The sequence below is a fragment of the Bombina bombina genome, chromosome 5 (genome assembly GCF_027579735.1).
Source record: "Bombina bombina isolate aBomBom1 chromosome 5, aBomBom1.pri, whole genome shotgun sequence".
Classification (NCBI taxonomy): Eukaryota; Metazoa; Chordata; class Amphibia; order Anura; family Bombinatoridae; genus Bombina; species Bombina bombina.
Window position 1 is genome coordinate 1,001,099,664 of NC_069503.1, and position 16,053 is coordinate 1,001,115,716.

At 39.4% G+C, this 16,053-nt stretch overlaps 1 protein-coding gene across 1 annotated transcript in view; it reads left to right on the forward strand.

Moving 5' to 3' along the window:
* Window positions 1-16,053, forward strand: part of POP1 (POP1 homolog, ribonuclease P/MRP subunit) — a 118,278-nt gene that overhangs the window by 91,106 nt on the left and 11,119 nt on the right. Inside the window, exon 15 of the mRNA XM_053715237.1 lies at window positions 2,932-3,228. Coding sequence (XP_053571212.1) covers window positions 2,932-3,228 — 297 coding nt within the window. The remainder of the gene's footprint in view (window positions 1-2,931; window positions 3,229-16,053) is intronic.

The following is a 16,053-nucleotide window of genomic DNA, read 5'->3' on the forward strand; positions in this document are numbered from 1 at the left end:
AAAGGCCATGTTGCGGCCTTTTGTAGTGGTTTAAAAATAGATTGAGCAATATGAAGGAAGTTACATTGAATGTACAATATATTAGCTAGTAATATTGGCATACCATAATATCACTATAGATAAATATTGGTGAAATACGATTACTAGAGGAACAGGGGTAATGTTAATAGCTGTTAATCAGTATAAACCTCCATGTAATGGTTTTTGTGCCTGGAACCGCTACTATCTAATTACCAGAACATAACGTATGACTGCAAATTTGTCAAATAATTCAAGTGACATTTCAAGCATCATACATCTGATGATATTGTAATTTCAGCTATAAGCCGGCACAACATTGTCACCAGAGATTTATCATATTTAAATGTTGCCTGATTAATCAGATTTATTTGTAGACTATTTGTATCCTGAGTTTTTAATGGGAATGGTATCCTCTATTTTTATAGCACAGTAATAAGTTTTGTTTTAACACTACACTTTAGCCGTGAATCCAATAAACCAGAGTACTATTATTTTTTAGTTATGATGGCAAATGAAATGTGTTCGAGGAGGAATTATTGGTCTAACGCTTTCTTTTTCTGGTGTAATGAGTTAACTAATGCATTAAGTCACTTTTTTGAAGGGACAGTCTACCCCAAATTTTTTATTGTTTAAGCCCTTAAGGACCGCAGCACTTTTCCATTTTCTGACCGTTTGGGACCAAGGCTATTTTTACATTTTTGCGGTGTTTGTGTTTAGCTGTAATTTTCCTCTTACTCATTTACTGTACCCACACATATTATATACCATTTTTCTCTCCATGAAATGGACTTTCTAAAGATACCATTATTTGCATCATATCCTATAATTTACTATTAAAAAAATTATAACATTTGATGAAAAAAATGGAAAAATAACACACTTTTTCTATCTTTGACCCCCAAAATCTGTTACACATCTACAACCTCCAAAAAACACCCATGCTAAATAGTTTCTAAATGTTGTCCTGAGTTTAGAAATACCCAATGTTTACATGTTCTTTGCTTTTTTTGCAAGTTATAGGGCAATAAATACAAGTAGCACTTTGCTATTTCCATACCATTTGTTTTCAAAATTAGCGCTAGTTATAGTGTAAACTATACCACATATGTGAACATATATTAATACAGAGAGTAAGGCGTATGTATATGATTATATAATAAAAGATTCAGGGTTGCTGCCTCATGAGTTTCATGATACTGGAAACCGGATAAAAGCTAAATATAAAACATAAAGAAGAGACAGGGTGTAACCCCTCTAAGTGCAGTATTTTAATATAAAAAATATATTTATTTACAGTCACAAATAAAAACTCACAAGATGTGACCTCAAACAAAATTAGGTATGATAAGGGGACCTGAAAACCATATAGGTATCTCAAACGATCTCCATCAGAGTTCCGCAATGCAAAGGATCTCAGAAGTCTGGTGTATAAACATACACACACTGTGTTCCAAAGTGTTTCTTCCGATTTCCCGATGGAATCAGGTTCTCCAAAACAACCCCAAGTGTATGGGTCCAAGTGGAAGAGAGTAACGCCACACAAAACAACAAACCAGCTGTAAGCAAACAAACAATGCCGGCAACATTCAACAACTGATTAAAGTAGCGTGATAGTGTAAAGACGGTGGGCGTGGCCTTACGCGTTTCGTAGGGATTCTCCCTACTTCGTTGGAACACTGATATCTGTCAGGAATCCCTGAATATCCCTTGACATGTATATATTTTTTTTTAGTAGACAGTCCAAAGTATTGATCTAGGCCCATTTTGGTATATTTCATGCTACCATTTCACCGCCAAATGCGATCAAATAAAAAAAAATCGTTAAACTTTTCACAAAATAAAAAGCATTTTTAACCCCTTGAGTGCTAACAATGGCTCTGAGCCATCGCAGAGTTTTCCACTCAGGTGCTAACGATGGCTCAGAGCCGTCGCTAGCACTCTCCCACTTTGAGGGAGATCTGGGGGCTCCTACCCCGACGATCGGGCCTGTATAGTAACAGGCATCCCCGGGGGTTCACGTTTTGCGTGGTGATGTCACGCGCAATGACGTGATGACGTCACCACGCAACTTTATTAAAAAATCACGACAAGTATAGGGAAAGGGGGCATGTTGCATAGAAGCCTGTATCTCAGGCATCTAAGCAGCTACAGACCCCCAAGACCCACAGTTGGAAAGGTAATCGTCCAACGTTATAAGTCTTGGGGATCTGGAAAAAAAATAATTAAAAATTAAAAAACCCTCAAATAAGCTTAGCACTCAAAGGGTAATTTTTTTTTTTCCAATTGATTCTGCAGTGTTGGATCCCCTCTTAGCCCCCAACCTCGCTGATCCCCCCCCCCCATACAGCTCTATAACCCTCCCCACTCTACCTATTTGCCGCCATCTTGGGTACAGGCAGCTGTCTTCCAATACCAGTTTGCCCCTAAAATAGTGTATTTTTTTTATTTTTTTATTACATTTGATATTTTCTCTAGTGTAGCTGCCCCCCTCAATATCCTCACTCCCTTCCCAGATCCCTTGCCCAACATTCAGAGAGCCCCCCCCCCATCGCTATACAAATGTTTTTTGGGGGGGTTTTTTGTAAAAATTCGGAATATTTATTTTTTATTGACTTGCATTTTATCCAGTTAGTGCAGTGTCTGCCACGGGCGTGAGCACAATGTTATCTATATAGCTCACATGAACTAGCACTCCCCTGTTGTGAAAAGCAAATGAAAAAGCATGTGATAAAAGGCTGTCTTTAATGGCTTTTCTATCTTTTTAAACAATAACAATTCTGGTGTAGACTGTCCCTTTAAATTTCACTACTTATCATTTCAATTTCTACTAGAATGTCCCTTTGTTTGAAGTTTTGTTAAATGATCATACTGCATTTTTATTTATTTTTTTCCTTCTATTTCTACAATTAGACGCCCACCAGCAAAGCGGACCAACTTCATCAAGCACAGCATTGTCGCACCTTTCTTGTGTCCTTGGGAGCAGTTAACCGCAGAATGGGAGGCAGATGCCAAAGCTGATCCTGTGCTTTCAATATATAAGGGGAAAGAGGTAGATGAACCTGAAAGGGAAGAGGCTGAATCTTCAGAGGTGAAAAATGTGGAGTCTGAAGATACTACCTTGGAGACTTGTTTATCTGTCAATAAAGATAACGAACAAGCCCAGGAAATAAAACCTGAAACTCGCATGACTCATTTCTCTGTATTAAGGTAGGTTTATGCTCCTGCAAGGATAGAAGTAGGATTTCTAGCAATATATTAAATTATTTAAACTTCTTTATTTTTCAGAAATATTTTTGGATTGGAGAGGTTCAGCCAAAAGACTTCATTAAAGGGAACTAGAGATTAAACAGTTGGTGAAAGAGTTTCACATTGGGTGCGTTCGGCAAGCGCTGAGAGCCAGCGTACCGGGAAATTCTGCTCCAGCGATGACGTGGTGCTAGGAGACGTCACAAGTGAGGGAGCTTAGAAAAAAATGTTTGCATGCGCAAAGAGATCTGCTGCACAATAATGGAGTACTCAAATGTAATTCATATGTGAAACGCTTCTATTTGCATGCAATATTTCTAATACATCTCACATATGAATTATATATATGTACTCCATTATTGTGCAGCAGATCCCTTCGAGCATTCAAACATTTATTATAAGCTCCCTCACTTGTGAAAGAATTATTAAATTATTTATTACAACATATATATATATATATAAATTTGTAAACATGGCAACCTCCACAAGCAACACGTGTGTGTATGTGTCTATGTATGTATGTATTTGCTTGTGGAGGCTGCCATGTTTTCAAGTGTCTGAGCTTGCTCCTCTGAAAAGTTCCAACTTGCATCATCAGAGCGCTGAACGAACACCCAGCGCTGAGCTTTGAAGTCTTCACAAAACGTTTCAAGCGAGCTCTGAGTCACTTGGAGTGCTTGCCGAACGCGGCTATAATCATAAGCTCTGATCTATTTGTAATGACGAAACGTTTACTGGTTTTCAGGAGCTCTATTTCTCATTTTAAGCTGCATATTTTATTTTTCAAATTACGTATATTAAATTATTTTATCACAATGGTTACTACTTACCATGCCATTGTTTGTTTTTCTGTGCTTGCAGCTCTCTTCAGAGGCATTTTCTTATTTTAACTCTTTACAGGCACAGGTTGGAGAAACTACAATTTTTTTATACTTTGTGTCGCTATCTTTGCCCCTGTGATAGGAGTAGTGAAGATTTGCAAGTTTTGATGGCTTTTTCGCTGCTGTTTCATACACTTTAGGTTAGAACACACAATAGAGTTGATGATACTGGAGGAAAAAAACAGAATGGTGATTAGTATCCGTGCCATTGTAGTTGTGCCCAGCAGTTTCATGTCCCTTTTAATCACGTCTGCACCTGAACTCACAGCTTCACAAATATAGAAAGTAATGCACTTCTTACGTTATCAAGAATTCATACACTCGTAGCTGCACTCTTTTTAGTATGTGTGCAAATAGTCCAGTTGAGCATATTATTTTGTATTAACCACCTTTTAATCATAATCATGGTGCACGTCTTCTCACTCTTTCTTCTCACTGCTTAAAGCTATTATTGCAATAAAACACTGACCTATTTGTATACCTGTTAGCATGAATATATACTTTTTTGGATCCTTTTGGATTTTCAGACTTCTTGCAGAGTAGCATATGCATCAATTTATGCATTTCTGATTCTTTTAGATAGCTGTGACTCCCACTTTTTGTATTTGGCTTCTATTTAGTACACAACCAATATTTTCATAGGTACAAATGTCACACCTGGGGCATCTTTAAAGCCCCTTTGTGTTACCAAAAGTGCTGTGATTTTCATCAGTTCTTCTTGTTCTCGAGCTAAGTTTTGAACGTTCCATTCCATTTGAACAAGATAACGCACAACATTTCTCATGTCAGATTTGGGGGCATAGATAGGTCTTTTGTTTGTTTTTGCTTAACTTTGGTAAACTTTTTTCTAGTTCACATATTGATTGGGATATCTAACTTCTATTTAAAAAATTTATATTTAGTTCTAAAAGTTTTGATGACTTTGATTTAGTAGTGAGTTTTTAACATTTTGTGCCAGACCTCTGTCTCTTATAATCAACCGTCCTCAAAATCCAAGCTATTGGGGTTATATTTCCTTAGGAAATCCAAACCAACATTCGGTATGTAGTAGAGAGTATTTTCAGAGTCTCTTAAGGATCTCTGTATCTTTTCTTATGTCTTGATATATCGGTGTTCTCCCCGGGACCTTTTTTTTTTTTTTTTTTTTTTAAAGGTTCAATTCAAGGCATAAAAGCGATACATGACAGTATAGTCTATACAGAGAAATGGGTTCTATACGTACAGCCAATACAAATTAAAAATAAACAAGGCATGCATATATGGCAGGGTTTAGAAATATTAGTACATATTTGACTTGCCAATCAGACTATATGCTTTCTAAATGACACCTGATGCCACTTTTGGACCTCCCATTACTAGATAAGCTGTAACGCTACAGAAAGCAGCCGTGAACTATAGGAGACCACTCTTGGGTTTTAAATAGTGACCCTCGATTTTCTTATGGAAGATATTATAATATGGAAACAGTCAATGTGTGTCGGCACCTATGTTGACTGGTAAGATACTGTTAAATAGCGAGTAATTCTCTCACCCCTCTCCTTGTTTAGCAATGTCCAGTGTCACTAAGCCTGACCTGTGGTGAAGCAGGAAAAACGACCCTCCGTATGTGCAAACCAGGTGCACATGGAGCTGGTCCGGCACTTGACGCTCTCACTGACCGCTCCGGTCTCCTCTGCTCAATCCACCTACGATGGCGTGTGACGTCACTGGGCAAACTTCCGGTACGCGGAACTTCTTTCTCCTCGATAGTGCTATGCGTGTACCGGCAACAGCCAAAACCGGGATCGGTGCGCTGAGGATAGCAGATGTAGCACACTGGAAACTGGTGCAACCTCGGTTCCGCAGGATAAGAATAATCAAAGTTCAAATGAGGTGCACAAACAGCCAGTTGTGAATACAAGTAATCTTTTCTTTATTGCAAGTAAAATATTCACTCCCATCAGGGATACAGGATATGCAAGTATAGTAGTGAGTGGAGGTAGCTTCACTCTAGTGACTGTCTGCTGACATGTTTCGGCTACGATTATGGCTTCATCGCCGAAACATGTCAGCAGACAGTCACTAGAGTGAAGCTACCTCCACTCACTACTATACTTGCATATCCTGTATCCCTGATGGGAGCGAATATTTTACTTGCAATAAAGAAAAGATTACTTGTATTCACAACTGGCTGTTTGTGCACCTCATTTGAACTTTGATTATTCTGATATTATAATATGGTATTGTTACTGCAAGAACTTGCAATATAGATCAATTTAACGAAAACTGAAACTATAGGGTCTATTTATCTAGGGTCAGTGAGGAGAGTTAAATCTCAAATAACACCTAAAGGGGCATTAGACTTTGGGGCCTATTTAAGAACGTGCGAGCGGACATGATCTAATATTGCATCAGCATTTATCATTGAAGCAGCAGGGTAACCTGTCCGCCCCCCTGAAAGATTTGCGGCCTATCGGCTGCTAGCAGAAAGTGTCAGTCAACCCGATCGTATTGGATCAGGTTGATTTCCGGTGATGTCTGTCCGCCACTTCAGAGCAGGCGGACAGGTTACAGAGCAGCAGTCTTTAGACCGCTGCTTCATAACATGTGTTTCTGGCGAGCCGTTCGGAGCTTGATAATTCGGCTCCTATATGTTAAAACCTAGAGGTCACCTTTAGTATAATACAATTTGAGCTATATCGGAGGAATATTAATACTCTATTTGCTGTAGATACATATATTCTGCTTAAGTATCAGTATTACCAAAACTGGCTAAACTGATCAACTTAATTAGTCTACTGACTGTAAATGTGAAAGCTTTCTAGAGTGGCCTTTAGGCACAAGATATCGGACATAAATACATATATAGCTCAGCGAAAACAAGATAGGCTCTGAATATTCTTTGAGGATAATGAAAATTAAATAATCTAGTATACCTTATATGATCTGACATAGCCTATTTTATATCTCCAGTTACCAACCTGTGTCGAGTATTACCCTTCATATATACTAAAAAATGTATCTCTCCACCAGAAGACTAAAAATAGAAAAGGCAAAGTATACTGCTCATTCTCAGCCGCAGACAAAGCAAGGCTACTTTAGTGCTATAGGTACTATAAAATGCTGTTAGTAAGTTTTGTCACACATAAAATGCCATTAGTGTCCCTAATTAATTAACCTCCCTATATAGCTGACTAGGAATATAAAGACAATATTCAGGATAGCAAATAAAATGTACAGCTGCCTTTCTAGTTAGTTTAGAACAAAAGTTGTCCCATCTTACTATAATTAGATATGTGTCTACTTTACACTTAATAGGTCTAAGGTTGTGTGTCGCTGTTAACATGTAAGTAAGATGTTATTTACAAACAGACCGAAAGAGGGATAAGAACTAATTTCAGGTTAGCCAAATCTTCAAGAATAACACAACATTCAAACATTACATCAGTTATGGGCTAAAATTTTGTATAAGGTCTTTTAGAGTGCAGTATTAATGAACATAGTATCTACTGGCTTAGATAATATAGTTATGTGTAGGCAAAATTAGACCTTTTGTACATAAAGTAGCTCCTGTCCGGTCCATATATCACAGCTCTCAAGTCCTTAATAACTCCGGTATATGAGCCGTCATAAAAGGGTATATGAGTCTGTGTAAATCGTTGCTGTATCTGATAAAACCACTGACTTGCCACAGAGGGTTATTATATCTAATGTTGAATTGTCAAAGTAGGCGTAGGGGTACTAAAGAGACCATGTGTCTTGCCAATTACAGGGATTCACCCATTGCCAATTTTATGAAATAAAGTTGCTGCTGCCCAGCATAGAAAATGCTTGATAGCCTTGAATCCCGTAGCTGTTTTTACCGAAGGTGTTGCCCTAGTTACCTTTATTGCAATCAACGCAGGTTTTGTAGCGGTGTCGCCGCAGCCGACTCAGTAGTCAAGACATCCAACAGCACAGATCTGTAGGCGGCATGGACACATCTCTTCAAAATTAACACCGAACTCAAAGCTGAACCAAATTCCGTGCTGCTGAAGCTCTCCTCTTGATTTGGCTAGGGTGTCAGCTCTCTGCTCCAACCTTGTAAGTAACTTAGTCACTGTAGTGCTATCACTCTCTGAAGGGTCACCCCTCTGTTCCTGGTAAAAGCTAATATCTCGCTCCTGGGGTTCGGCCGCATTCCCCATAGTGCAAGTAGTGCTAGAAAGCAGGAGATCCTTCAAACTGTAGTGGTTGATTGGAACCGCAATTGTGTCATCCAAGTCATGGGATCACACAATGAATATGGTTCAGAGCCGTAGCAGCACCAGAGCCTTTTTCCATGTATTGCCTCAGGTGTGGGGATATCAAAACACTTATCCAAAGGATTAGTAGTGTTTCTTAGGCAATCAATCTTTTGTAGCATTGAGTCCTCAAAATCAGAGAAGATAGCATGTATTACTGTAGATATAGTCTCCATATTGAAAATTCGTAGTGCTAGAAAATGTAGTAGCTCACAGTTTTATTCTTCAGCATAAATAGCTGGTTAGCCTGACACGTCAGGAAAATGGGGGGTAGATGAAGATCTAGGCCGTTAACAGGCCTCCACTGCGTACCTCATCTATTCTGGTCGGCTTGGCAGAGTTCATAAATAAAAGTTCCTGGAAGCTGTGTCCCGGGTATTAAACTTCTCAATGTCACTTAAGAAAGACTTCGCTAGCAGGATTAAGGAGCGCAGTAAACAGCGGATTTATTAACTCCTGTATTCTGCTGTAACTAAAAGGCTATCATCTGGGTCACTGGTTGGACCCGCCCCCCTCCCCACGACCTTTTTAACTGGTGCACCAGCTGGCTGATTTTAAAGACCACCCAGCTAAACTTTTATCTGATATTAAGTTACAATTATCTAATGTTAAAAATGTAAAATTTGTATTGCACAAATTATCATGAAATACATTTATATTACATTATGCAATTTAACTTGCCACCCGGCTGACAACATTTATAGAACACTGTATATAATGCTTCAGTTCTTCATATTTAAACAAGCCTCCTAAAACCCTCAAACCTTTCATCTTGCATTTCTTTTTGGGATAGTAAGCTGCCCTCTCATCACTGAATGGTTTGTTAAGGGGGCATTGTACTCTAAAAAGTTTCCCCTTAAAAGTCAACTCAAGTTAAAACAAACTTTCATGATTTAGATAGAGCTTGAAGTTTTAAGACGCTTTCCAATTTACTTCCATTTAAATATTTTCTCAGTGTATTTATATACACACTTTCTGGGGAACATGTGCACAAGCTCACAGGGTATACGTATACTAGTCTGTGATTGGCTGATAACTGTCACATGATACAGGGGACAGAAAATGGGAGAAAAAAATATACTGCTTTGAAATTGAGAAAATGTTATTACATTGTCTTTTTATTATGCAGTTATACTGCAATTTAGTGGCATTTTGTGTTCGCAATGACTTGTTATACAAGCCGCAGAATATACAATGTTTGTTTTATTTTGAAGATTAAATAGATGTTGTTGCTGAGTGTACCCTCAACCCATTGAAAATAGGCTGATCCTAAAAAAATCGCAGACTTTTTATTTTTCTAATGACACAATGAGTCCACGGATCATCTAATTACTATTGGGAATATCACTCCTGCCCAGCAGGAGTCAGCAAAGAGCACCACAGCAAAGCTGTTAAATATCACCTCCCTTCCCTCCAACCCCAGTCATTCGACCGAAGTAAAGGAGAGAAAGGAAGCAACAAGGTGCAGAGGTGTCTGAAGTTTGTAACATACCAACAACCTGTCTAAAGAACAGGGCGGGCCATGTCAAGAAAGGAGATATCACCTCCCTTCCCTCCAACCCCAGTCATTCTCTTTGCCTACGTTAGAGCAAGGAAGTGGTAAAGTTAGGTGTCATTAAAAGATTCCTCAAGCAAGATTTTTTTTTTTTAAGTAGTGCAAGATTGTGCTGCTTTGTTCTAGGGTGTAGCCGTAGTCCATATCAGTCTCTTCAGTAGAGCAGTGGTGGCTTTAGAGCAATGGGAACTTGTGGGACATAATTCTCACTGCGCCTCCCATGTAGTTTATGCTGCCCTAATTCTGAAAGCCTGAGTAAGATTACTCAGTCTTTATTTTTCCACAGGTCCATGTGAGGGAGAAGACCTCTCAAACCTAGTGAGCTACCTTGCTGCCTGGCAGATTTATGAGGTAAGTGCTGACTTTATTATTTCTGGGACTAGTAAAATAAAAAGGACTTTATTCATTATGGGACATATATTCCTCTATACAGTATATTTGAGGGGATTTATGTAGGCAGTGTATTTTGGCAGGCACTGGGGCTGAGGAGGTTAAAAAGGCTCAGTTTTAATGTCGTTTCACTGCTCCCGGCGGCTTGACTTTAAAATATGCCGACCGGGAGATTAATTTTTTAGATGCCCACGATGGGCGGAGCTAACAGGCCGCAGTTTGTGTTGCGCGCCACTTTTGCTTTCACTTCCTGTGACCGAATTAGCAGTCAGTCAGGATAACGCATATTTATACTCAAGGCATGCGTTTTTGGGACCGGACAGCGTTTTATTGTTGTGCAGGCCGAGTTCCGGATCTTTTGCTGAGGGGAATTCTAGCCGGTGTCAGCAGGGCAGGTAGGCACCTCAGCAAAGCTAAGCTGAGGTGTAGAGGTGATCAACAGTACTTGTGTAGCACTATTTAGTCCTTTACTACAAAAAATAAATAAAAAAGTTACGTTTTAAAATTTAAAGAGACAGTAACGTTTTTTCTGTTTTAATTTTTATTGAAAAATGTAAGCCTTTTATTTGGTAATTTGTTCCATTGTGAGTCAGAATGGACCAAGAGGCCCTGCAAAATGTCACTTGTTCTTTGTTTTGATGCCAATGTGGAACCACCAATCCCTTTCTGTTCCTCATGTATTGAGAGAACTTTAAATTATAGGGATAGACTTAAGGTGGATGCTGTTCAGGAGTCTAATGACGATGTTCAATATATGCCGCAGCTTTTTCCTCAAGCGTCCCAACTTTATCGCCCACACATACTGTGCCCTGCGCTTCCTCTCTAACTCCCCCTGGAGTTACGTTGCAAGACATTGCTTCTCTCATGTCCTCTGTGGTTCCTGATGCGTTGTCTGCTTTTCCCATGCTGCAGGGAAAGCGCAAGAGGAAAAATAAACATTCAGTAAGTGAGGTTACTGATGCAGTTGTTGCTATTTTGAATGCCCCCTCCCAGAAGCCTAAGGAGGAGGATACTTCAGTAGCATCTGAGGGTGAAATCTCAGATTCTGACAGTGTAATTCCTCCTGCTGATATTGAAGTTGTATCTTTCAGGTTTAAGCTAAAACACCTCCGTCTGTTACTTAAGGAGGTTTTAGCTACACTGGACGACAGCGTCACCACGGTCATAGTTAATCCTAAAAAAAATCCAGTAAGCTAAACAAATATTTTGATGTACCTTCCATGGTGGAGGTTTTTCCTGTACCAGATTGAGCTTCTGAGATCATTGCTAAGGAATGGGAGAGACCGGGTATCCCTTTTTCTCCATCCCCTATATTTATAAAGATGTTTCCCATAGCGGACTCTATCAAGGAGTCTTGGCAAACAGTACCCAAGGTGGAAGGGGCAATTTCCACTCTGGCTAAGAGGACTACTATCCCCATAGAGGATAGTTGTGCTTTTAAGGATCCTATGGACAAAAAATTGGAGGGGTTACTCAGGAAGATGTATGTACACCAGGGTTTACAATGGCAACCTGCAGTGTGCATTGCTACCGTCACTAGTGCCGTGACATACTGGTTTGATGCGTTGCCTGATTCTATTAGGACAGACGCTCCCCTTGAAGAGATCCTGGATAGGATAAAGGCCCTTAAGTTGGCCAATTCCTTTATTACGGATGCTTCCCTACAGGTTATTAAACTGGGAGCAAAGATTTCGGATGTGTCATCTAAGTCTAAACTTTTGGCGATTCCTTACAAGGGAAAGACCTTGTTTGGACCGGGTTTGACGGAAATAATTTCTGACATTACTGGAGGAAAGGGCTATTTCCTCCCTCAGGATAAGAGAAATAAACAAAAGGGGAGTAATTTTCATTCCTTTCGAAATTTCAAGGGAAATCCTTCCACTCCCTCTTCCAAGCAGGAGCATTCCAAGCCTTCCTGGAGACCCAATCAGTCTTGGAACAAGGGAAAACAATCCAAAAAGCCTGCTATTGAATCAAAAACGGCATGAAGAGCCTGCCCCTGATCCGGGACCGGATCATGTGGGGGGCAGACTTTACTTCTTCACTCAGGCTTGGGTTCGAGATGTTCAGGATCCTTGGGCGGTCCTCATTGCACCGGTGTGGGCCTCGCAGGATTTGGTATGCAGATCTGGTGGACATGTCATCTCTTCCACCTTGGAGACTTCCGTTGAGGAAGGACCTTCTACTTCAAGGGCCCTTCCTTCATCCAAATCTAGTTTCTCTGAAGCTGACTGCTTGGAGATTAAACGCTTAATTTTATCCAAGCGTGGATTTTCGGAATCGGTCATTGAGACCATGAATAAGGCTCGTAAACCTGTGACTAGAAAGATTTTACATAAGATATGGGGTAAATATCTGTATTAGTGTGAATCCAAAGGCTACTCTTGGAGTAGTTATGATTCCTAGAATTCTGTCCTTTCTCCAAGAGGGTTTGGAGAAGGGATTATCGGCAAGTTCCCTAAAGGGTCAAATATCTGCCTTGTCTATTTTGTTACATAAACGTCTGGCGCACGTACCAGACGTGCAATCGTTTTGTCAGGCCTTGGTCAGGATCAGGCCTGTGTTCAAACCAATTACTCCTCCCTGGAGTCTTAATTTAGTTCTTCAAGGGACTCCGTTTGAGTTTATGCTTTCTTTAGATATAAAGTTGTTATCTTGGAAAGTTTTGTTTCTTGTTGCTATTTCATCTGCTCGTAGAGTGTCAGAGCTCTCGGCATTACAGTCTCCTTACCTTATTTTTCATTCGGATAAGGTAGTTCTACGTACCAATTTAGGGTTTCTCCCTAAAGTAGTTTCTGACCGTCAGTCTTCAGCTCTGTTTGTGGTATTCTCTGGGAAACGTAAGGAACAGAAAGCTACGGCTACTTCTTTCTTTGTGGCTGAAGAGTATTATTCGCTTTGCCTATGAAACTGCTGGACAGCAGCCTCCTGAGAGAGTTACGGCTCATTCTACAAGGGCTGTTTCCTCTTCCTGGGCATTCAAAAATGAATCTTCTGTGGAACAGATTTGCAAGGCTGCAACTTGGTCCTCTCTTCACACTTTTTCAAAATCTTTAAAATTTGACACTTTTGCCTCGGCTGAGACCGCTTTTGGGAGAAAGGTTCTTTAAGCAATGGTGCCTCCCTGTCTTGTCCCTCCCTTATCTGTGTACTCTAGCTTGGGTATTGATTCCCAATAGTAATTAATGATCCGTGGACTCATTGTGTCATTAGAAAGAAAACAAAATTCATGCTTACCTGATAAATGTATTTATTTCTTGACACAATGAGTCAACGACCCGCCCTGTTCTTTAGACAGGTTGTTGGTATGTTATAAACTTCAGACACCTCTGCACCTTGTTGCTTCCTTTCTCTCCTTTACTTCGGTCGAATGACTGGGGTTGGAGGGAAGGGAGGTGATATTTAACAGCTTTGCTGTGGTTCTCTTTGCGGCCTCCTGCTGGGCAGGAGTGATATTCCCAATAGTAATAGATGATCCGTGGACTCATCGTGTCAAAGAAATAAATGTATCAGGTAAGCATAAATTTAGATTTTTCTTTTTCTCTCTCCATACATTAAAGCCTAATTTTCTTCTCTCTGTACACAATGGACAGTACTTTCTGAAAAACAGATTGTATCACTGGGAACACATTTAAAGCAGATAAAGAAGAGAATATTTTTTTTTGTTTGTGTTCTTTTGCACTTGATGGTGCTGTTAAATGATAAAAATGTAATGGAATCCGTATTATGGATATGAGTTTCTATGTATGTATGTGTATATATGTGCATATATACAGTTTTCTCCACAGAAAATGTTGCCAGCCGGATGGTATTATAAAAGTAGCTGGTGAGGGCAGTATGATACTTTCTAATATTATAACTTTTTCTGCTATCCAAAGCACAAATTTAATTGCATAATTTAACACATAAACTTATTTAAAGGGACACTCGAGTCAAAATTAAACTTCATGATTCAGATACAGCATGCAATTTTTAAACAACTTTCCAATTTACTTCCATTAACAAAATGTGCACAGTCTTTTAATATTTATACTTTTTTAATCACCAGCTCCTACTGAGCATTTGCACAGAGTTCACAGCATATACGTATATGCATTTGTGATTGGCTGATGGCTGTCACATGATATACAAGGGGAGTGGAAATAGACATAACTTTGCAATTTATTTAAAAAAAAAAAAAATCTACTAATTTGAAGTTCAGTGCTATTGCATTGTCTTCTTATCATGCATTTGTTGATTATGCAAATCTGTTGTATTGACTGGTCCTTTAATGATTATTTGTACAAAACAACATTGAAAAATGTTAGCTAATTTTAGCTTAGTATTGGCTAACCCACGTAGCATACCCATTATCCCAAAAGACTTGTATATATACGTCATTCAGTACTTTGCCTATCGTACAGCATTACTTGTATATAGTTTGAGCTGCTGGAATTCCTCAGCTCCAGACATCTGCCTGCACATGGAACCGGATCTGTACTCTGGTTCCATATGAATGCAGATGCCTGATCGTTAGTGATACTTCCAGCTGGAGGTGTGCAAAGGGAGGCATGTGGGAGTGGGAGGTGCCCTACGCTACAGAAATTATTTTTTTGAGGCAGGGATGGGAAGCTACACTACAGAAATTATAATTACAGCTGCCAGTACCAAAGATGTCCATCAGTAGTAAGAGGGGGGAGGGTTAAAGAGCTGTTTGGGGGAGGGGATCAGAGTGGTGGGAGGGTTGAGGAGTGATCACTACACTGTGAGGACAATAATAATAAAAACAATTTAAATAAAAAAATGATCTAAACTGCATAGTGGCAGATCTTCTGCCAGTACCAAAGATGGTGGTGACCAGTGGGCCGTGAGGGAGGGATAAAGAGCTGTTTGGGAGGGATCAGGAAGTGGTAGGTGTCAGGTGGGAGGGCAATCTCTACTCTGAATCAAAATTGTAACTTAACAAGCTAACTGATTAACCCATTCACTGCAAGGAATTTCACGTAAGGTGCGTAGCTGGAATTAGCGGCATTCTATTTGCCAAAAAGCAATGGCAAAGCTATGCATGTCTGCTATATCTGAACAAAGGGGATCCCAGAGAAACTTTTATAACCATTTGTCATATGACTGCAGTAGTTGTGTTTAAATAATTTCAGCGGGAAATCCAAAGTTTGCGAAATAGTTGACATTTTTTTTTTTAATATGATCTTATCTGACTGTCAAATAGTGGCATCAAATATACCAAACTAAGCCAAGATCAATACCTTGGGTTGTCTACTTTAAAAATATATAGTTTTCATTGGTAAATAAGATTTATAACAAAAATGCTAAAAATTCTTCGGTACCTTGGGCAAGTTATTCTCTGAAATTCCCCGTAGGGGTTAAAAATGTCAATGAAAGAACACTGATGTATCTAGATCTATACATCTGTGTGTATTTAATTCTAGCAGTCATATATATGTTGTATAGCATAAGCATACACTAATGTTAGTAAAATGAAGATTTGTGACTATAAACATAGATTGTGTTACTTATTGGTAAACCTCTTTGTTTAGAGTAGCAGTAAATTAAATCTGAGATTTTCTAGACAGTGCAAGTTCCTGACCTTGTGTGTTCTGCTTTATCTCTGGATGCAAAGAGACCCCTGTCTTTCTTGTGTTTGGTTCCCATGCACGGCACATACTTTCCTTGTTTTCTGGTGTTTTTTTGCGGATGGATT